General features: G+C 41.4%; 1 protein-coding gene across 1 annotated transcript in view; it reads right to left on the bottom strand.

Annotated features, from left to right (window-relative positions):
- Positions 1–16,174: 16,174 nt before the first annotated feature.
- Positions 16,175–23,118, bottom strand: part of aacs (acetoacetyl-CoA synthetase) — a 151,302-nt gene continuing 144,358 nt past the window's right edge. Inside the window, exons 17-18 of the mRNA XM_041203593.1 lie at positions 22,351–22,553; positions 16,175–17,521 (exon numbers count right to left, since the gene is read on the bottom strand). Coding sequence (XP_041059527.1) covers positions 17,384–17,521; positions 22,351–22,553 — 341 coding nt within the window. The 3' untranslated portion in view covers positions 16,175–17,383. The remainder of the gene's footprint in view (positions 17,522–22,350; positions 22,554–23,118) is intronic.

Here is a 23,118-nt window from a genome sequence, read left to right on the forward strand (position 1 = left end):
GCACCTGTCATTGAAGCCCTGATGTTATAAAGTTCCTTTGACACTAATCTATGTTGACCAAGAAGCTTTGTGTGTTAAAACAACAGAGAATCTCCTGGAACTTGCAATGGGCTATCTGGGCTTTTCATCAGCTACACATATTTCTTTCAGCTGAGAATTCCTATGGCATTGTCAGGCTCCCTATTTGAACACCATGTATTCCGTTTGGCAAATTGCGCCAGGCCTGATCAGCATCGCTTTCTGTGTTTATCGTTTGTATTTGTCAAATCCAAGACTTACCTAATGAATTCATTGCAGTACCTCCTGCCTCGCTGAGGCTACAATTAACCATTTCTCGTTCTTCATGGGCTTAAAGGTCCACCTTCTTGGCACAGCTGTTTCCATAGTCCTCACATCCTTATACAATTAAGAGAGTCAACGGGATATCCAGTTTTGATCTACCAGGTCAGCACTGGTAGTCTCCTACCTATGTGTGGTTAAACAATTCCTTTATCTCATATGTGGCATTGTTGTAGTCACCAGTCCGCACCACTAAATTACTTCGGTAATTGGTGTTAAAAGGGAATATCAAATCTTTTCAAGTTCAAAATTAATTTTCCCAATTATGACAGCAGATATTGATTTGACGTTCTCAAATCTAGGTTCTAAAGTTGCTTGAATTTCCTGTAATTTGTACTTTTGGCCTGGTATGTCTTTATTATATGTTGATTAAAATGACCCAAGTAATTGATTTTGCCCCTTTTTTCCAACAAAGTTACTTATGCAGCAAAAATGAAGCATTTTTATGCAATATCATTTTATTTTTTTCATGTGTCACAGTAAATGCAGTGTTAAAATTGGCTATTGCAAACTGATTACTCAAACTGCAGGAAATATACATAATGGGCTGGTATGCTGAAAGCATTATTATCCATCTCTAGATTGTTCCTCTGAAAAAGCTTTAATATGCTGATGTATTTTCTGTACATAGCCATTATTATCATTCCATTAAGATCCCTGGTAGCTCAGTAGACATGTTGCTAATTTCCAGCCATCATAGATCATTCAAAGTGCTTAGAGCAGATATCATATTAAATTTTCAATATCCTAAATATTTTAGAAGTTATAAAGCCCAGATTTAGCAGTAAGCAGCAAAGGAGTGGCGCTCGACGCTAACCTCAATGAAAGCTGCCCATAAATATTTAGCAGGTTCTGGACTGTCAATTTCTTATATTCTGATGTCGTTTTGAACTTGGCTGGTGTCTTTACCAACAGTGCAGGCAGTAGACAGGATGACTAGCCAAACAGACTGAAGAATTCTCACAGACAGCAAAGCAGGAAGTTTAAAAGCAATTTTTAATTATTGTACAACAACAGAATTAATATTAAGACAAAGACGTAGGGTGTGATTTTCCAGCCCCACCCACCATCAGAATCACCTGGTTCTGCTGAAAGTCAATCAAATTTTGGCTTGGTCGTCACATCCCTGGAGCAGGTCTCACCACAGCAGGGCTGGAAAATCCTGGCTATAGGCTTAATGTAGAAGATGAAATATCACAAAAAATTATTATTTTTCCTTATTTCAAAAATCATGCAATTTTCAAATATGATATTCCACACTTGTAAATTAGGTTTTAAAGACCAGAAAGGTTGGTCCGCAGTAATTATGACTTAATATACCCTTAGAAATGTGTTGAACATGTGTACATACCAGAAGTTACAGTCTGTTTTACACAGTAATAGCATCAAGTAATTAAACTTTCACCATCATTATAATTGTAAATTCAGGGCTATTAGCTTTGATTAAGTTATATTTAAGTTGAAGAAATACAGTTACAATGCTTCTTGTTCTGGGCTGTTCACAAAAGAATTTTGGATATTTATTGACTGAATTTCTGCCAGATTACTGTCAGGAGGAAATCAGGAGTAAAAAGCTAATCAGAGATGGGTTTGTATCCCACCACTGCCACCATGTCATTCTTTTAGAATGCCATAAAAAGGCACCAATCACTCATCAGGAATTGGGTAAACACTTAGAGGGTTCATTTATTGAGACTAGGCACTTGGGAACATTTATACGGAGGCATAAAGCTTGAAGGCATCAGGGCTGCAGAGCTGTGTGTGTGTGTGTGTGTGTGTGTGTGTTTATACTATGCTAGACAGCAAAAGTGAAACTAAAACTCAATCACATGACATACTTCATTTTTCGTGATGCTATAAGACCATAAGACATAGGAGCAGAAATTAGGCCATTCGGCCCATCATGTCTGCTCCGCCATTCAATCATGGCTGATAAGTTTCTCAACCCCATTCTCCTGCCTTCTCCCCATAACCTTTGATCCCCTTACCAGTCAAGAACCTATCTATCTCAGTCTTAAATACACTTAATGAGCTGGCCTCCACAGCCTTCTGTGGCAATGAATTCCATAGATTCACCACTCTCTGGCTAAAGAAGTTTCTCCTCATCTCTGTTCTAAAAGGTTTTCCCTTTACTCTGAGGCTGTGCCCTTGGGTCCTAGTCTCTCCTACTAATGGAAACATCTTCCCCACATCCACTCTATCCAGGCCTTTGAGTATTCTGTAAGTTTCAGTCAAATCCTGCTTCATCCTTCCAAACTCCATCGAGTATAGACCCAGAGTCCTCAAATGTTCCTCATATGTTAAGCCTTTCATTCCTGGGATCATTCTCGTGAACCTCCTCTGGACCATCTCCAGGGCCAGAACATCCTTCCTGAGATACGGGGCCCAAAATTGCTCTCAATGTTCTAAATGTGGTCTGACCAGAGCCTTATAAAGCCTCAGCAGCACATCCCTGCATTTAAATTCTAGTCCTCTCAAAATAAATGCCAACATTACATTTGCCTTCCTAACTACCACGTCAACCTGCAAGTTAATCTTAAGAGAATCCTGGACTAGGACTCCCAAGTCCCTTTGCACTCCAGATTTCTCCCCATTTAGAAAATAGTCTATGCCTCTATTCTTCCTACCAAAGTGCATGACCTCACACTTCCCCACGTTGTATTCCATCTGCCATTTCTTTGCCCATTCTCCTAACCTGTCCAAATCCTTCTGCAGCCTCCCCACCTCCTCAATACTACCTGTCCCTCCACCTATCCTTGTATTATCTGCAAACTTAGCCAGGATGCCCTCAGTTCCCTCATCTAGATCATTAATGTATAAAGTGAAAAGTTGTGGTCCCAACAATGACCCCTGCGGAACTCCACTAGTCACCGGACGCCATCCTGAGAAGGACCCCCTTATCCCCACTCTCTGCCTCCTGCCAGACAGCCAATCTTCTATCCATGCTAGTACCTTGCCTCTAACATCATGGGCTCTTATCTTACTGAGCAGCCTCCTGTGCGGCACCTTGTCAAAGGCCTTCTGGAAGTCCAAGTAGATAACATCCATTGGCTCTGCTTTGTCTAACCTACTCATTACCTCCTCAAAGAATTATAACAGATTTGTCAGGCATGACCTCCCCTTGATGAAACCATGCTGACTTTGCCCTATTTTACCATGCAATTCCAAGTATTCTGAAATCTCATCCTTAATAATGGACTCTAAAATCTTACCAACCGCCGAGGTCAGGCTAATTGGCCTGTAATTTCTTGTCTTTTGCCTCACTCCCTTCTTAAACAGGGGGGTTACATTAGCGATTTTCCAGTCCTCTGGGACCCTCCCTGACGCCAGTGATTCCTGAAAGATCACCACTAACTCCTCCACTATCTCTTCAGCTATCTCCTTCAGAACTCTGGGGTGTAATCCATCTGGTCCAGGTGATTTATCCACCTTCAGACCTTTCAGTTTTCCTAGCACCTTTTCCTTGGTAATGGCCACCATACTCACCTCTGCCCCCCGACTCTCTTGAACTTTGGGGATGTTACCATGAAGACTAATGCAAAGTACCTATTCAGTTCCTCTGCCATTTCTTTGTTCCCCACTACTACTTCTCCAGCGTCATTTTCCAGCAGCCCAATGTCCACTTTTGCCTCTCTCTTACCCATTATATATCTAAAAAAACTCTTGCAATCTTCTTTTATATTACAGGCTAGTTTACCCTCATATTTAAACTTCTCCCTCCTTACTTTTTTAGTTGTCCTCTGTTGGTCTTTGTTTCCCACTGCTCTTTGTCGCATTGTATGCTTTCTCTTTAGCTTTTGTGCTGTCCCTGACTTCCCTTGTCAGCCATGGTTGGCTCGTCCTCCCTTTAGTATGCTTCTTCTTCCTAGGGATGAATTTTTGCTGTGTCTCCCAAATTACTCCCAGAAACTCCTGCCATTGCTGTTCCATTGCTGTAACCCCTTAAAGGCATATTACAACACGTGGCAGCACTTTGCTACCAAAGAATGAGTTATGTTTTGTGGATCAGTTTTGTGTTAAATGTTACCACAGGAGATAGGTTTCTGTTTTAACATTTCTCGAAAAGCAATAACATTTGTAAATATTGTAAATGTATTTAATTTTGAGTAATGTCCATTTACTGTTTAATAAATTTGTCTGTTGATTTTCCATGAGCCATGATCTGATAGAGTATTTATTCTACAGTTTCTTAAATCAAGGAAATTGTGTGGCAGCATGTGATAACCCAGTGATCTGGACTACAGCGGCGAAAGTTCTCTGTCCAAACTTCTCAATTCCACTATATTTCCTTACAAATCAGCCTACAAACCCAAAAGAAAATTTAATGCTAGAAAAACCAAAAATGCAACAAGTGTATCGCTCTAAAATCTTACTCTAGCCTTTAATCATATCTTTCTCATCATTGTCAAATACTAATCAATGTACAGTATCCTATAGTGTCAAACAGAAGCATATGCCAAAGCATTAGAAAATGTAGGTGGGAAGAAGTTCATGCAGAGCATAAACATTGACGTAGGTCTACGTTATAAAGTTTTTGTAATTCTATGTAAGAAAAACAGCTATTCCACAAACTTATTAAATATTTCCTGCCTACTGTCTGTTCCAAAAGGAAGTTTCAAATGATACTTCCAAAGTGTTAAATGTGACTAAATAAGATAACATCTCAGCCAGCAGAATCTGCCAATAAACACAGATTGCATCAAGTGAACTGGAAAACCTGGCACCAGGTTTTCATGTGATATTAGCCATTTTTCCTATCTGAAAACAGCTTTATTCAATTCTCTCGGGTCAACAAATGCCCTGAAACTACCATTCTTTCTTCTTACAACAACCACAGAGTTAACCATCTGCTTTGACAATTACATCAAGTTCCTCAACGCCCAAGTGTTCTAGTTTCAATTTGTCACACACAATGCACGAGTGCCCAGCTGAGAGGGCAGGCAGATGACCTGTGGGCTGCTCTTTGCTCATGCTGTTTTTCAACCAGCTGCTCAGAGGTACCTGAGAACAGCCTGGTTTAATTCACTCTCCAATTTTCTCTCTCAATGAGGAAATAGATCACCTTTGCTCAGCCTGCCCCAGTGAAACAAAGTTGTCAAATACCATATTTGCCAGACCAGAAGACGCACTTTTTTTCTAGAACAAAAGATGCCTAAAATTGCAATGCATCTTATGGTCCAAAGGTTACCCTGTTGCATAGAATATTAGTGTTCCAGAGTTACACATGGTGAAGATGGTACTGTTACGAGGTTGTGCCCCTTTACTTTTGAAAATATGATTTTTCAACTGCAACTGACTGGAACTTCTTCAATTTGAACTGAGACAGATCAAACTGTTTAAAAATTCAAGGCCACATTCCAAGGTGAAGGTGAGAAACCAACAAATCACCTGCAGGGGAGTGTGGAGAGAGAGACATTTCCTATAATCCAGACACCAACTGTGTCAAAATCCTGGAACTCCCTTCTTAACAGCAATGTGAATGTACCTATATCACGTGATCCACTGTGCTTCAAGAAGGTGGCTCACCACCACCTTCTCAAGGGCAGTTAGAGATGGGCATTAAATGCTGGCCTAGCCAGCAATGCCTACATCCTGTGAAAGAATGAAAGAAGGAACTAAGACAGGGACAGAGCTGTGTAATGTTATGGAGGTCGAAATAAATGGTCTTTGTGATGGTACTTAGTGATCATGAAAGAGACGAGTTGGAGGTAGATGAATTGGACAACATAATCAAAGGCTATGGAGAGGAAGATGAGGGGCAATAATGTGCCATAATCACAGGGAATTTCATTTGTGTCTTTGGCTAGATTCAATTTGGTGACAATATGTTTAAATGCTTAGGAGAGCAAAGGAAAACTGGAGACAGGGTAGCGGTTTATAAAGACAGGGAGCCATGTCTATATATTTTTCAAGTTGGATTCAAGATTGGTGGTTGTGAAAGGCAGGAAGACCACACCTAAGAGAGGGGACCATTTAAAACATCAGCTTGGATGGGGACGAGGACGAGAAGTGCAGTGGTCAGCAATTTAGCAATGTAAATATGGTCAAGAGGGCAGATGGAAGGTCTCATGGATGAAATGAGCTTGGAGTGAACACGAAGAGAGATTGGAGAGAAATGAGAGAGGTAGGGCAAGAGTAGGACATGGGAGAAGTAGAAGGAGCAGGCAATTGAATGAATGGCTTCTATAACTAATTTAGTTTATCTTCTAACCTCATTAAATCAAATTCCACTAGTATAATTTAAGGCAAGTAATTCCTATAAATTGTGCCATTAAGGAAGCCTAATGCTGTACCAAAATGCCAGACTAATGAAAATTTTCAAAAACACACAGGAATGTTTCCATATTTTTGACATGTTCTAGTCATTTTACAAATTGGAATCATTATCTTCTAAAACTGAGAGAAGATGCATATTAAATAATCTTCCAATCTGTATGGCCCAGAACTTCCATTCTTCGGGGGGTCGTAACCAGGTCGTACCCCAGAAAGTGCGCTGGGGACCTTGTGGAAGTCCTCATGCAAGGACTGCATGCGAATTGCCCGCAAAGTTCAACCTTCCGATGAGCAATTACCCTGCACCTGGAACCATCCGATACTCCAATTTAAATCAGAGTCTTCGGGTGGTTCCAACTCTCTTAGCAGAAAAATTACCCAGGAAAAGTTATTAAAATCACTTCTAACTTCAGGGTAATTATGGTACTGACCACACTTCCCCGAGACTACCACCTGACCTCCCTGCAACCACCTGAACTCCTAACTAATCCCCAACCCCCGAAAACCACCTGTCCCCACCCAATGACCACCAGGCCTCCCCCAACTACCCTCACCACCCCCGATTACCCAAGCAACCCCCTCAACCACACTATCCCTTTCCCTACTTACATTACACACTTACTTTCTCTCCTGTCAAAATGGTTGGGACCTTTAAACTTACCCACTTTACGGCAGCTAGTGCTGTAAAAGGGGAGCATGGCTTCAGTCCCCCTGATGTTGATGCCCCGCACAGAAAAGACCCCAGAGCTGCTGGGCTGCATATTTCCCAGCAGGCCTGATATAGAAGATGAAGCAAGAATGTGCAGCTCCCACGTGGGTAAGTAAAAAAGAACAGAATGGCAATCCGACTGATGGCAATTGCCACTCCATGGAAGTTCTGGGCCTAATAATATATTTGTCAAAGCTTAACAACCAATAGGATCAACCTTTCACTCTCATTTTCTCAGGTGAAGAACTTGACTTTTAACATATACAGTCTAACCTGAATAAGAGCAGCAAAATAAGTTAAAAAGATACACTTTCATTTAGGTTTGAACCATTTTATTTTCATGATATAGAATCATAGGATGCTGTGGAACAGAAGGAGGCCATTTGGTTCATTGTGGCTGTGCTAGCTCTTTGATGGAGCTATTCAACTAGTCCCACACTCCTCCATTCTTTCCCCATATTTATTTCCTTTCATTGACTTCCCTTTTAAAAGTTATTATTGAATCTGTTTCCACCACTTTTCCAAGCAATGCATTGCAGGTAGCAACAACTTACATAAAAAAATGTTTCCTCATCACCTTTGGTTCTTTTGCCAATCACCTTAAAATTGTGTCCTCCAGCTACCAAGCCTTTTTATTTCTGCAAATATTTTCTCCTTATTTACTTCATCAAAAGTGTTCAATATTTCAAACTCCTCTAGAAAATCTCCTCTTAAATTTCTCGCCTCCCTTGAAGTAACTTCAGGTTTCTCCAATCTCTAACAAAAACAGAAATACCTGGAAAAACTCAGCAGGTCTGGCAGCAAAGGCGGAGAAGAATAAAGTTGACATTTCGAGTCCTCATGACCCTTCAACAGCCTGATGGAGAGTAGAACAAAACTTCTTCAAGGTAGGCATTTCTTGAAGAGAAATCTCCAATCTCTCCACATAACTGAAGTTCTTCCACCCTGGTACCACTCCAGTAAATCTTCTCTGTACCTTCCCAAAGGTGTTGACAACCTTGCTAAGGTATGCTTCCCAGAAGTGAACACAACATTTCAGCTGCACTTAGTTAATAATTTGTTATTTCCAAATAATAAAGCATAATCCTTTCAAATAGTATACATTCGTGGAAAAAACTCAGCAACATTGACAGGAACTTTAACAACCTTTTAGACTAATGTATCAGAATTAAGTGTTGTCAGATCTAATAAAACATGCAAAATAAATTGCTGTCATTTCCGTAAAGATTGTGTTAAACCTGAATTAGTAATTAAATAAAATGTTGGTGTTGAAATTTCAGCTGTGAGTCCACAGATGTTAACACCTGCTACGGATTTCAAAGTTTCAGCAGCTGTAAACTACTTTGCAAAAATAAATGTGCTGTGGTTCATGGGCTGATATCTGATACAGAACTGGTTTGATGTTATTGTAGAGATACATTTGATGCACTTATTTTAACTAAACTTGACAATTAACGAACAATGGAAGAAGGAATGAAATAATTTAAGTAGTGTTTGTCCAATAAAACAGAATGGAAAAATTAGCATGGAAAAGAAGTGAATAAAGTGTTTCCATTAAAATAAATTCATACTTTAAAACAGTCAGATGCAAAAAGCCAGTATATTTTCAGCATACATTTTGAGGCAATGTTTTGAGTTAAGGAATTATATGTAATGAGTGTTAGTCATGGCTTGGTTGGTAGCATTCTCACTTAAATCACATTGTGTGTGTTCAAGCCCCACTCCAAAGAATCAAACACAAAAATCTACGCTGACACTCTGTGCAGTACTGAGCGAATTCTGCACTGCTGGGGGTGAGACATTAGGCTGAGAGTCCATCTACTCTCTGAGGTGGACATAAAATAGCTCATAGCAATACTTTGAAGAGGAGCAGGTGAATTATCCCTAGTGTCCTGGCCAATATTTGTCAATCAACATCACAAAAACAAGTTATTTTATTATCACACTTTTTGTGGGAGCTTATGATGTGCAAATTGGCTGCTGTGATTGAAAGGTGAAAGGTGCTCTGTAAATGTAACTTTCATTTTTAAATTAGTTGGCATGTATAGCCAAGAACTCCTGCAATTTACTATTTGATATTAATGTTCAACTTCTGAAATTACTCAGGCATTTCAGACTAAAAGATAACTCCCCTCTATTTCAGAAGGATTTAACACTAAATATGTTTCGCCAGTATAATGATGATATTTTACTATTAACGAGATGCATGAATTTGAAGTCTTTTACTGTGAATTGCTTAAACTGATTGTTGGGACTCAACTGACCATCTTGCTTCAAATTTACTTACAATAATTAAACTGCTGATTCCAAAATGGTATACATTGGTCATAGATATAATAATATTGATGCGCCTGTTTGAGTTCTGTATCATGAGGGTAATTTTAACTTAACCCACATGTCAGAAATCTGTTGGGATTGGTCTGTTTTATGCCCCATCCACTATTGCTTTCAACTTAAATGAAGAGGGAAATAAGGCAGCTGAATGAGTCAGTTTCCCAAAAGGCAAATCAGGTAAAGATTGTCCTCGCTGATTCTGTATAATTGTTGTGATGCATGTGATTCACGGGAATAGAAAAAGATAAAAGATTCTCCCTCTCCTACCCTGGTGTTACAATCCACATGGAGAAACCATAAACCAAAATAACCAAATTTACTGAATGACCCCTCCACAAATGAAGAAATTACCAACAAGATTCTACTTGTAGCTTTTACTTCAACATGAATCAGAACCATTGTAAATTTCACATGAATTAGCATGCAAAATATACTTCAAATATAAAGGCAAATTTTACTTTAAATAGTTGATACAACAACATTATGCAACCACAAGCATCCGCATTACTCCCCAAACAAATGTGACTACAAAGTTCCACAATATGCGGTTCTTTATTCATGCAGGGTAGGTCACAGAATCACAGAATGTTACAATGCAGGAGGCCATTCAGCCCATTGTGTCTGCACCGGCTCTCCAAATAAGCATTATGACTTAGTGCCATTCTCCTGCCTTTTTCCCATAACCCTGCACATTGTTCCTATTTAAGTAATCATCTAATGTCTTCTTGAATGCCTCGATTGAACCTGCCTGCACCAGACTTCCAGGCAGTGCATTCCAGACTTGAACCACTCGCTCTGTGGAACAGTTTTTTCTCACATCACGTTTGCTTCTTTTGCAAATTACTTTAAATCTGTGCCCTCTCGTTCATGCTCCTTTTACAAGCAGGAACAGTTTATCCTTATCTACTCTATCCAGCCCCCTCATGATTTTGAACACCTCTATCAAGTCTCCTCTTAGCCTTCTCCTCTCCAAGCAGAACAGTCCCAACCTCTCCAATTTATCTTCATAACTCAAGTTTCTCATCCCTGGAACCATTCTTGTAAACCTCTTCTGCACTTTCTCCAATGCATTCACATCCTTCCTATAGTTTGGTACCCAGAGCTGTGCACAATACTACAGCTGAGGTCTAACTTGTGTCTTATATAAGCTCATTATAACCTCCCTGCTCTTGTACTCTATGCAACTATTAATGAAGCTCAAGATCCTGTATGCTTTACTAACTGCTGTTAAGATAGCATGGACAGGATATTTCCGTTGGCGAGCGGGGGGCGGGGCCCACTCACCAACGCGTAAAATGACGGGCAGAACTCCCAACATCACCGCGCCCCATTTAGATTTTCCAGTAGGCGGGGGCGCAGCAAAATCAGCTGTGCGTCCGCCGACCTGTCAATGGCCAATTGAGACCATTGACAGAGTCATTAAACAAATTAATGGACCTGCTCATCCAACCTTAATGTTGGCGGGCAGGCCAGGAGCCCTGGCAAGAGTTAGAAAAAGCATGAAACCTCATCTACGGGCGAGATGAGATTTCATGTTGGTTTTTAAAAAATGTATTAAAGTTTTTTGAAAAATTATGGATGTGTCCCAACTCATGTGACGGTGTCACATGAGGGAACATGTCAGGGAATTTTTTTTTCTCTAATTTTAATATTTTTGACAGTAGAGGCGATCTCCCTGAGGCAGCACTTAGCCTCAGGGAGATGAGTGCGCTCTTTCGTGTGCACACGTGAAATAGCCCGCTCTCAGGTTTAGGGATTCCCCCCGCCCCCCTCAACTCACACAGGGAGCGCATAGTATTAGTAACTGGAATCCTATGTATGTGTTTGAAATCTTTTCTTTTGTTAACAAATATTTTAATTTAGTCTTTTGAAAAATCTCTGAACGTCTTAGTGGACTCATTACTTCTGATTTCAGTGTTCAGTCTTCTCGTAATAAATACAAATTGCAAAACTATTGTGACCACGGAACCAAATTTCCCTCATGGATTTGAGTCCACCTGGCCATCACCTGCCACATCATAACAACTGCTCTCATCACCTGTCCTGCCACCTTCAATGATCTATGCACATATGCACCCAGGTCCCTCTGCTCCTGCACATCCTTATCAATTGTATCCCTTACTTTATATTGCCTATGTTATTCCTACCAAAATGTATCACCTCACACTTCTCTGCTTGAACTTCATCTGCCACTCCACTAAATTGTCGATGTCCTTTTGAAGTTCTATACTGCCCTCCTCCCAGTTTACAATGCTTCCAAGTTTCAGGGTCAGGAGTCCTATCTGACAACAGCTTTCACCTTCGAGTTTCATGCGTACGATTATCATCAGCAAAGCACACTTCCGCAAACCCTGTCTCCCTCAGGTCATGACAGTCCTGATGGTGTAGCATTCCAGAGTTCCTTTTCAACTCTAACCAATAACACCCCAGTTCATGGTTTTGCCACTTCTGGGAAAGCACTCAGCTCTTTAGCATCTCTAAATTATTCACACAGCTTTTCAGACCTTTTTAAGGCAGCTCACACAGTATCTCCAAGAGCTCCTGTTGCCTTTTCTGCCAAACAGAAACAGAAAGACTGACCTCTTCCTGAGAGTTATTTGCTTCTTCTCTTCAAAAATTCTCTGCGTTCCTCATTCAATCTCTGTCTGCTTTCTCCTTGTGTCTGCATCTGTGCATTGATTGCCTTCACTCTCCAACTCCCCTGCTTGTAGCTCTGCTTTGGGCCTGCAGCTATCCTTTTTTCGGCCAAAAGCACAGTTTCTTTCTTAACTCTCTTCCAGTTAGTATTGTTTTCAGGTCAAGGATTACCAGGTCACATGGACCAGTATTTTTTATTATCCAGAAAATCAAAATTGATCCCTTTATAATTGATGAAAACTCTTAAAGGCCCTTTTCAAAGATTCTTAAAAACAATTACAGTTTCTACAGACCTTTTAAAGGAATTATAAAATTTCCTTTTGGTACTACTTCTGGGTCAAAGGTCATCAGACCTGGTGAATCATCTGCATTAAACTACTAGTACATAATCAATAAACCATGAGTGTTAACAATATTGACAGCATAGATTTCAAGTCATCAATTTCCCAATATTCATTGCATTGCCTGTGTTTTGTGGAACTTCTACATTATATCCTGCAATGGAATTGAAATTGCGGTAGGAGTGCTTTTTAGAGGTAGTAACTGATAGAGCTGCCTCCCATACAAATTCAACCCATTATTGGTTAATCAAGTTGGACTATGATCAAATTGCATTAGATTTTTTTTTATTTGATCTCGATCTATAGTCTACTTTTGTCTTTTCAAACTGTTTTGATTGGTCAGTTGAAGGGGTATGTCTGTTGGTGGATTTATTTGGAGGGCAATGCCTGATGCACACAGAGGCAAGTGGGCACATGGAGGACCAGAGCGTATGATGCATGTGAAGCTGTGGCAGGATTGGTGGACAGCAAAAACAATGGAAGGTAAAGGGAGCTCAACAATAGAGTTACCCTGTGTGGAAAGACTTTTTCCGTGAAGGGATAGGATTGATGATAGGAATGGAGACAGCAAAAGAAAGATGGGGATGGCATGGGTGGGATGGAATGAAGGGAGGGAGGGCATGGGAAGAAGAATCCATATGGTACTATGGTAGGTTATTGTCCTCGTTACTGGTAAATTAGGCAAAAGTAACTTGTGGCACTTACCAGTTATATCACTATACCTGCAGTAATCCTTCCTTATTCAGTGACTGTCTCCGGCTCCGACTTACCCCACAGGGATTCCAACTGAAGGTCCATCCTTCATGTTTCGAATTCCTCGGATTGCTATTCTTGCCATATCCTGAGATCCACACTCAGTGCCACGTGCTGCCACATGTACACATTTGACATCTCTCTTCAGCAGCACCAGTTCACCCCCTCAAAGTTGTCCTAGTCCCCGCTTTGTTTTCATTCTTCATCTCATCTGAGAAGAAACATTTTCTCTTCCTTTCAGATGTTAAGGAACACAAGCTCCAACAACTTATGGGTACCCACTTCCCTTCCCTCTGACCCCATCCCTTCTACTAATCCCACCTCTCACCATGTATCCACTGTGCCCTCAGAAGATATAGTGATGCTGAACGTTCTGTGCTCAGCAAAGGACTCAGTTTTATCCCCTTATGCCCCCATCTCAATGAATTTTGGGCTTGGCACAATGTTAACTCTTCTTCTGTTGCCTTCACCTCCATGCTCATTTCTTTGGGCAGGAGTCCTGCCCCCCAACTCAAAAGACCCTTTCACCCATGTCAGGCATTCTACCTCTACCCAGGCTCCTCCCTCTGACCCACCTTAATATTTTCATTGACATCGGTCAGCCTATTAGCCATCTTAATTTCTCTGCTTCCCTTCCTCACTCTAACCTGTCTCCCCAACCATTCTCTCAGGTCCACCCTCACTTTGTTATCAAACCTGCTGACCAACTGGTGCTGTTGTTGTCTGGCGTACCGACCTCTACCTTGCAGGGACTGAGCACGAACTCTAAAACAGTACTTCCTACTTCCCCTTGGAACATGGCCCCACCACTGAACATCAAGCCACCATTTCCAGGACTGTCACTGACCTCATCTCCTCTGGAGATCTTTCCTCCACAGCCTCCAACGTCATAGGCCCCCAATCCCGCACAGCCCACTTCTGCGTCCTTCCCAACATCCACAAACACGGCTGTCCTGGTAGACCCAATGAATCAGCCCGTTCCTGCCCCACTGAACTTATTTCTTCCCATCTTAACTTTTGTCCTATTGACAGTAGATAATGTGTCCAATCTCTTCCCATCAAGATTTGTGATTCTTCTGATACCCGACAATATTTCAACAATTCCCAATTTCCTGGCCATCTCATCTTCACTATGGACATCCAATCCCTCTATACCTCCATCCCCCAGCAGGACAGTCTGAGGGCTCTCCATTTCTTCCTTGAACAGAGGCCAGAACAAACCCCATCCACCACCAATTTCTCCTTTAACTTGTCTCACTTCCTCCAAATAAAAGGTGTGGCTATGACACCGGCATGGGCCCCAGTTATGTCTGTCTTTTTGTGGGGTATGTGGAACATTCCTTGTTCTAGTCCCTTCCCTTTTCTGATAAATTGATGGCTCCATCAGTGCTATTCTTGCTCTCAACCAGAACTGGAAAAATTAATCAATTTTGTTTCCTATTTCCGTCCTTCTCTCGCCTTCAAGTAGTCCACCTCTGACACTTCCTTTCCCTCTCGTCTCCATTTCTGGGGATAAACTGTCTAATATTCATTACAAACCCACTGACTCCCACAGCTACCTCACACCCTGCTTCCTGGAAGGGCTCCATTCCATTCTCCCAGTTTTTCTGTCTCCGTCACATCTGTTCCGATGATGCTACCTTCCACAACGGCGCTTCCGATGTCTTCCTTTTTCCTTAACGAAGGATTCCACCCCCACCACCTACCTGCCCCACCGCCCCCTCAAACACTATGTTTGACAGGGCCAACCATTTCCCACATTTCTGCCCTCACCTCTTCCGCTCCCTCCCAGAACCATGATAGGGTTCCCCTTGTCCTCACTTTCCACCCTACCGGCCTCTGTATTCCAAGGATCATCCTCCACCATTTCCGCTAACTCCGGCATGATGCCATTGCCAGATACATCTTCCCCTCCCCTTTCCTGTCAGCATTCCAAAGGGGCCATTCTTCCGCAACACCCTAGCCTATTCCTCTCTCACACCCAACACCCTTCCACAGCATCTTCCCATGCAATTTACTTGTGCTTCTTTCAATATAGTCTACTGTATTCACACCTCACAATGTTGTCCCCCCTACATTGGAGAGACCAAATGCAGACTGGGTGACAGCTTTGCAGAAAATCTCCCTTCAGTCCACAAGCATGACCCTGACCTTCCGGCCGCTTGCCATTTCAATTCCCCACCTTGCTCTCACGCTCACATTTCTGACCTCGGCCTGCTGCAATGTTCCAGTGAAGCCCACGCAAACTGGAGGAAAAGCACCTCACCTTCCAATTAGGCACTTTACAGCCTTCTGGTCTTCATTGAGTTCAACAACTTCAGACCATGAAGTCTGTCCACCATTTTGCATTCTCCCCTGAGTGCCAGTCTGTATCTTGTTCTTATGTTTTGCTTTCAGCCAGCAATGGCCTTTATTCTGATATTAACACCTTCTCTGGACCAATGCTTTAGTTTCTTTACTACTATCATTACTACTCTTTTCGCCTTTTGTTCCATAACATCTTTGTTATTTAATCTCCCTGGCCCCCTAACATATCCATGACCTTCCTTTTGCTCCACTTGCCCCTCCTCCCTTTTTCAACAGCATAAATCCCATTGTATTTTTACCTCTCTTCGGTTCCGAAAAAGTCATTTTGGACTCAAAACGTTAATTCTGTTTCTTTCTCCACAGATGCTGCCAGACTTGCTGAGTTTTTCCAGCACTTTGTTTTTAATTCTGTGGTAATCACTTCTGGTGTTCAACAAGCTGCTACTGAAATAAGCTTGAATCATTTGGAAAAACTTCTAGGTTTGTGGTATGAAATTTTATTCTCAAAGGAACATACAATTTACAGAGATTCAGGCTTAAAACATATGCAGCGAAGATAAAATGCATTATCTTGTACATCAATTACTGGAGCTGCAGCACGGAAATGGACAGCTTTGCAAACATTAGAAGATCATGCACCACCACAAAGAATGTACAAAACAACAAGATTTGCCACCTATGGCATTCCGAAAGGTAAGCTCACCTTTAATACGATCAGTAAAAAACCTAGTAGCCCTGGATATAAAACAAGCAGAGTCATTGCTAATATGCATTAGAAAACGTTCTAAGACACAGACAAGCGTACATTTTTCAAACATATTCTGAGCTACCAACTGAGAAATGGGGACAAAGGCAAAAGCAAGGAAACTACTGCTGTGCTTGCTATACCTAATTTTTACATTGTTACCATTGTTTTATCTGTTTAACATGGAGTCAGGGTAATTTTGGTCTACACTGATTTCTTGTCAAGGTCAATGACCATCTCAGGGTTAAACAGTTACATTTCTTCCCAGTAAATGGTACCTTCCAAACTAAAAGCAGTCTTGCATTATAGTACCTGATAGATCTTGCCCAATAAACAATCCGTATGCAACATGTAACTGTGTAGTGCAAGTCCACTATGTGTTTTACAATATGAAATTATTTCCATCAAATGTCACATAACACTGGTACAGATGAGAAAAACATCTTGTCCATAATAGTAACACCAAGGTCTCCAGACTTAATGCTCAATAAAGAAAAACAAACATCCATTAAATTCTAATTAATTTAAAAGATCAAATATAAGTTACAATATCGTGATTTCATCAACCATTATTGTATTTCATATCCAAGTTCAGGAAGTTCATGTTCAAAGTAAGTGTTTGCATCGATCAGGCAACTATATCCAGGAAATCCATGAGATTGGGTGGAATGCTGATTTTACATCCTATCCAATATTATTCTCCATTGGAATCAATAGAATGTAAAATCAGTGTTGCACCAGATCATGTCAGTATCCCAGATGTTGGGTTTGAATAAAGCTGCCCATATTATGTCTGCACTACTGCCAGTCCAGGTTTCAAAGTATATTCTATGTTGAGGGAGCATAGAAAAACATAATCAAATGCAAAATTGAACCAAATATCTTCCCAGTGACATAGTTACTCTGTTAAATAAAACTTATTTTGCACATATGTACATAAAACGCTCAGAAGTTCTGGAGTTCAGGGATATTCTTGTAAAGGTCAAGAGATCCTGGGTTTGAGAAGGCGCTCCGCTGCTTCACGTCCTTGCCAGCGATAACCTGCTTCACTGCCACTTCTACCTTCTTTCCACTAATAGTGTACTAGAAAAGAAATTAATTTGTCAATTTCTTAAATAGATGATGTGTTGGCCCATCTAGTATCATGTCATTCATTATCTGTGCGAAATAGAATGCAGTATTAAATGAGGACCCTCTTGTACTGCAGGTATTGGTTTGAGATGATATTTATACATAATACGACAACTGTGTTCCACAGCTAGTTCTACATGAATCTGGTGAGAAGACTCTGAGAGGAAAGCTATCTAGTAAATGAAAGCAGATAGTAAGAGTTTCTACAAGTATTCAAATAGGAAAAAAGAGTAACTAAAGCTAGTGTTGGTCCTCTGGAGAGTGAATCCGGTGAATTGATAGTGGAAAGCAAGGATATGGTAGGGGTGTTAAACAGGTATTTTGTGTCAGTCTTCAATGTAGAACACTTGGAAAGCTTCCCAAAGGTACTTGAAAATCAAGAGCTGAACGGGAGGGAGGAACTTAAAGCAATCGTCATCACTATGGAAAAGGTGCTGGGAAAACTATTAGACCTAAAGGCTGAAAAGTCCTCAGGACCGGATGGCCTACATCCAAGGGTCTTAAAAGAAGTGGCTGCAGAGATAGTAGGTGCATTGGTTAAAATCTTCCAAAATTCCTTAGATCCTGGAAGGGTTCCAGTGGATGGGAAATAGCTAATGTAACACCTTTGCTTAGGAAAGGAGAGCACAGAAAGCAGGGAACTACAGGCCAGCATGCCTAATATCTGTCATAAGGAAATTGCTGGAATCCATTATTAAGGAGGTTATAGCAGGATACATAGAAAATCATAATGTGATCAGGCAGAATCAACATGGGTTTGTGAAAGGGAAATCATGTTTAACTAATTTATTAGAGTTTTTTGAGGAAGTAACAAACAAAGTGGATAAAGGGGAACGTGTGGATGTGGCGTACTTGGATTTCCATAAGGCGACAAGGTGCCTCATCAGTTACTACAGAAGGTAAAAGGACATGGTGTAGGGGGTAACATATTAGCATGGATAAAGGATTGGTTAGCTAACAGAAAGCAGACAGTAGGGTTAAATGGGTCTTTTTCAGGTTGGTAAGCTGTAACAAATGAAGTGTCACAGGGATCAGTGCTGGGGCCTCAACGATTTACAATTTATATCAATGGTTTAGGTGAGGAGACAATGTACAGTGGCTAAATTTGCCAATGGCACCAAGATAGGTATGAAAATAAGTTATCAAGAAGAGGTAGGGAGTCTGCAAAAGGACATAAACATCTAAGCAAGTGGGCAAAAATTTAGCAGATGGAGCATAATGTGGGAAAATGTGGACTTGTCCACTTTGGCAGAAGAGACTGCAGAGCTCAGTGGTACAGTGGAATCAGTGTGTCCTGATACATGAATCACAAAGTTAGTACACAGGTACAGCAAGTGATTAGGAAGGCAAATGGAATATTGGCATTTATTGCAAGGGGAATGGAATAAAAGCAGGGAAGTTTTACTACAGCTGTACAGGGCCTTGGTATACTGTGTGTAGTTTTGGTCTCCTTATTTGAAAAAAATATATAATTGCATTAGGAGGTTCACTCAACACATTCCTGGGATGAGGGGCTTATCCTATGAAGAAAGGTTGAACAGGTTGGGCCTATACCTATTGGAGTTTAGAAGAATGAGAGGTGATCTTATTGAAGCATATAAGATCCTGAGGAGATTTTGATCTTGTAGATACCAGGAGGAATTTTCCATTTGTGGCAAAGACTAGAACCAAGAGACACAGTTAAGATGTCTACCTTTTAAGACAGCGATGGGGAGAAATTTTTTCTCTCAGAGGGTCATTAGTATGTGATTGTCTCCCCCAAAAAGCAGCACAGGCTGGGTCATTGAACTTATTCAAGGGAGAGTTAGACAGACTTGTGATAGACAAGGGAATCAGGTTATGTGGGGGAAGAGGGCAAAGTGGAGTTGAGACCACAAGCACACCTGCCATAATCTTATTGAATAGGGGAGCAGGCTCAAAAAACACAAGGACACACGCATGCACGTTTGCAAGCGTTCACCAGAGTCTAAATCCCAGTTTAAAAATCATGCTTGCTCTTGATGTTGTTAAAACTGTAAAATGAAATTTAAAAAATGCCCCACAAGCGTTTGGTACAGAAATGCCATTATACTTCCATGGGTTAGGAACAGGGATGCATCTTTTCATATCAGGTTTCCTTTCATACTTTGTGATATTTATTGTGTGATACAGGCACACTTGACTCAAAGAAAAATCAGGCTATATACCATCATCCAATTTATTATTCCTGCTCCAGTCAATAGCTCCAGTTTTATTTGAATTATAGTCAAACATTTGTTTTTACAGAGCGCAGATCATTAAAACTGTTAAATGTGAAGTTTTACGTATCAAACGTCTGTATAACAAAATAGAGCACACAACAAACGAGATTTCAATTTTGAATCTAAGGCCCCATAAAGTCAATGAACTGAAATAATGCCATATAAATTGGTCGGAGAGACATTTTTCTAACTGCTTGGCCAATTATAAATAAATTACAATAAAGTTAAATTCAGATCAGATTTATTGAACTTACATCTCCAAGTTATCCAGATGATGAGCAAACCTAACTAAACTAAATCTTCTGAAGGAGTACTGAAGGCTAATTCTGCAGTCTGCAGTCAGTCTCTGGGGATTTATTGCAATTGGGAAGATTATTTACCTTAACCTAAGTTTATGGTTTGAAAATAATCCTTAAACCAATGACATAGGCCCAAGAAAATTGTCTCAGTCCAGAAAGACAATTGTTCATGATCAGCATTAAATATGATTTCCTCTCTTATAAGGAAATTATTTTTATTAATTCATGGGATATGGGTATTGCTGGTTAGGCCAGCATATATTACCCATCCCTAACTGCCCTTGAGAAGGTGGTGGTGAACTGCCTTCTTGAATTGCTGCATTTCATGTAGTGTAGGTACACCCACAGTGCTGTTAGGGAGGGATTCCAGGATTTTGACCCAGCAACACTGAAGGAACAGCGATATATTTCCAAGTCAGGATGGCGAGTGGCTTGGAGGGGAACTTCAAGGTGGTGATGTCCCATGTGTCAGCTGCCCTTATCTTTCTACATGGTAACAGTTGTGGGTTTGGAAGGTGCTGCCTAAGGAGGCTTGGCGAGTTCCTGCTGTGCATCTTGTAGATGGTACAATGTGTATTGGTGATGGAGGGAGTGAATGGTTGTGGGTGGGGTGCCAATCAAGCCAGCTGCTTTGTCCTGGATGGTGTCAAGCTTCTTGAGTGTTGTTGGAGCTGCACTCATCCAGACAAGTGGAAAGTATTCCATCACACCCCTGACTTGTGCCTTGTAGATGGTGGACAAGCTTTGAGGAGTCAGGAGGTGAGTTACTCGCTGCAGGGTTCTTAGCCTCTGACCTGCTCTTGTAGCCACAGTATTTATATGGCTTGTCCAGTCCAGTTTCTGGTCAATGGTAACCCCCAAGATGTTGATAGTTGGGGATTCAGCAATGGTAATGCCATTGAATGGCAAGGGGCAATGATTAGAGTCTCTCTTGTTGGAGATGGTTATTGTCTGGCACTTGTGTGGCATGAATGTTACTTGCCACTTGTCAGCCCAGGCCTGAATATTGTCCAGGTCTTGCTGCATTTGGACATGGACTGCTTCAGTATCTGAAGAGTCACGAATGCAATCAACAGCAAACATCCCACTTCTGACCTTATGATGGAAGGAAAGTCATTGATGTTGCAGTTGAAGATGCTCAGGCCTAAGACACTACCCTGAGGAACTCCTACAGTAATGTCCTGGGATCCAGATGCCTGACCTCCCACAACCACCTTCCTCTGTGTTAGGTATGACTCCAACCAGTGGAGATTTTCCCTCCTACCCATTAAGCCCAGTTTTACCAAGGCTGCTTGATGCCACACTGAATCAAATGCAGCCTTAATGTCAAGGGCAATCACTCACACCTCACCTTTGGAGTCCAGCTCTTTTGTCCATGTTTGAACCAAGGCTGCTATGTGGTCAGGAGCTGAATGGCCCTGGTGGAACCCAGGGCTGAATTTTGCCCCTGTCGGGGGGGGTTGGGGGGAGTTGATGGACGGGCGCATTCCAATCGGCGCCCCCAATCGGAGGTACGGCACCATTTTACGTGGGCAGGCCAATTAAGGCCCACCCAGCGGGAAGTGCTATGCTCTTCCTGTGCAGACGGGGTGGGGGAAATGCCTAAAATTGAGAGTGCGCTTTTTCACACATGCACACGAAAGAGCGCACTCATCTCCCTGAGACTAAGTGCAGCCTCAGGGAGATCGCCTCTACTTTTCAAAATATTAAAAATAGAAAAAAAAAATTCCCTTACATGTCCCCTCATGTGACAATGTCACATGAGTTGGGACATGTTCATAATTTCAAAAAAAAAACTTTATTAAAATTTTTAAAACCCTACATGAAACCTCATCCCACCCGTGGATGGGGTTTCATGGTTTTTCTAGTTCCCGCCGGGGCTCCTGACCTTAAGGTTGGATGGCTAGGTCCACTAATTACTTTAGTCGTTCCGTCAATGGCCTCAATTGGCCATTGACAGGTCGGCAGGCGCGCAGCTGATTTTGCTGTGCCCCCACCTTCTTGAAAATTTAAATGGGGTGCGTTGACGTCAGGAGTTCCCGCTCATCATTTTACGCACCGACGAGCGGGCCCTGTCCCCACTCGCCGACAGTAAAATCTAGCCCCCAAACTGAGCATCAGTGAGCAAGTTATTGCTCTTTTGTCTCCCCCACGGGACCTTATCAAACAGAACAGAACAGAACAGAAAACAATTTATTGGAAAGAGAATATGAAAAGCTATGCAAAAGCTGCATAGACTTACCGGGATATCTTTAGTCTCCAGGATAAAGGCAGGCACATGTCTAGCTGATAAAGCCAAACGAATGGCATATCTTATCCTCTTCACCAGGTCTGCTGTGAAAACCTGATTGGAGGCCATTTTCAAGAAAAGAATGACTCTTTCCTCACCATCCTTGGTATACTGTGGGACACAGAGACTGTCCATAACTTCCTCAAAGGCTTCAACTATAGGACAAAATGGCACAATTTTCTTTCAGACAGGGAAAAAGAAAAAGACTGCAGTTTCTTAACTGAGAAGTGTGTCAGCTATGGCACACCAGGTTTGATTAATATTCCAAAATCCATAAAAGTGTAGCTATTTTGCCATATTTCAATTCAGACTTTAGTGCTGAGGAACAGCAAAATCACACCGTGAATATGTAATGATTTTGAACCCTACCTCCCAACGCACAAGAAAAGGAACTTTGCAAACATTTTTTTAAAGTTTGGAGAACAGGAAGTGTTGCAAAATCATCCAACAAAGCTTTACATGAGAGATTTTTAATTAGTCACTAGACTGATATTCCTGAGCTGCATTTGTGAAGAAGTAAAAACACATCCAAATCATGAACACAGTACACTTCACAATTTTGTGAATTTTCCATTTACCAAGAGACCACAAGTTCAGGGATTTGGAAAACTTCACATTTGTGACACTATCCAGCATTGCCACCTCAGGTATCACATTGGGTCATATAAAAGTAGAGTTCTCCAACAATACGCCTTAACCCCAACTTCAGGATAACAGGGT

The sequence above is a fragment of the Carcharodon carcharias genome, chromosome 13 (assembly GCF_017639515.1).
Source record: "Carcharodon carcharias isolate sCarCar2 chromosome 13, sCarCar2.pri, whole genome shotgun sequence".
Taxonomy (NCBI): Eukaryota; Metazoa; Chordata; class Chondrichthyes; order Lamniformes; family Lamnidae; genus Carcharodon; species Carcharodon carcharias.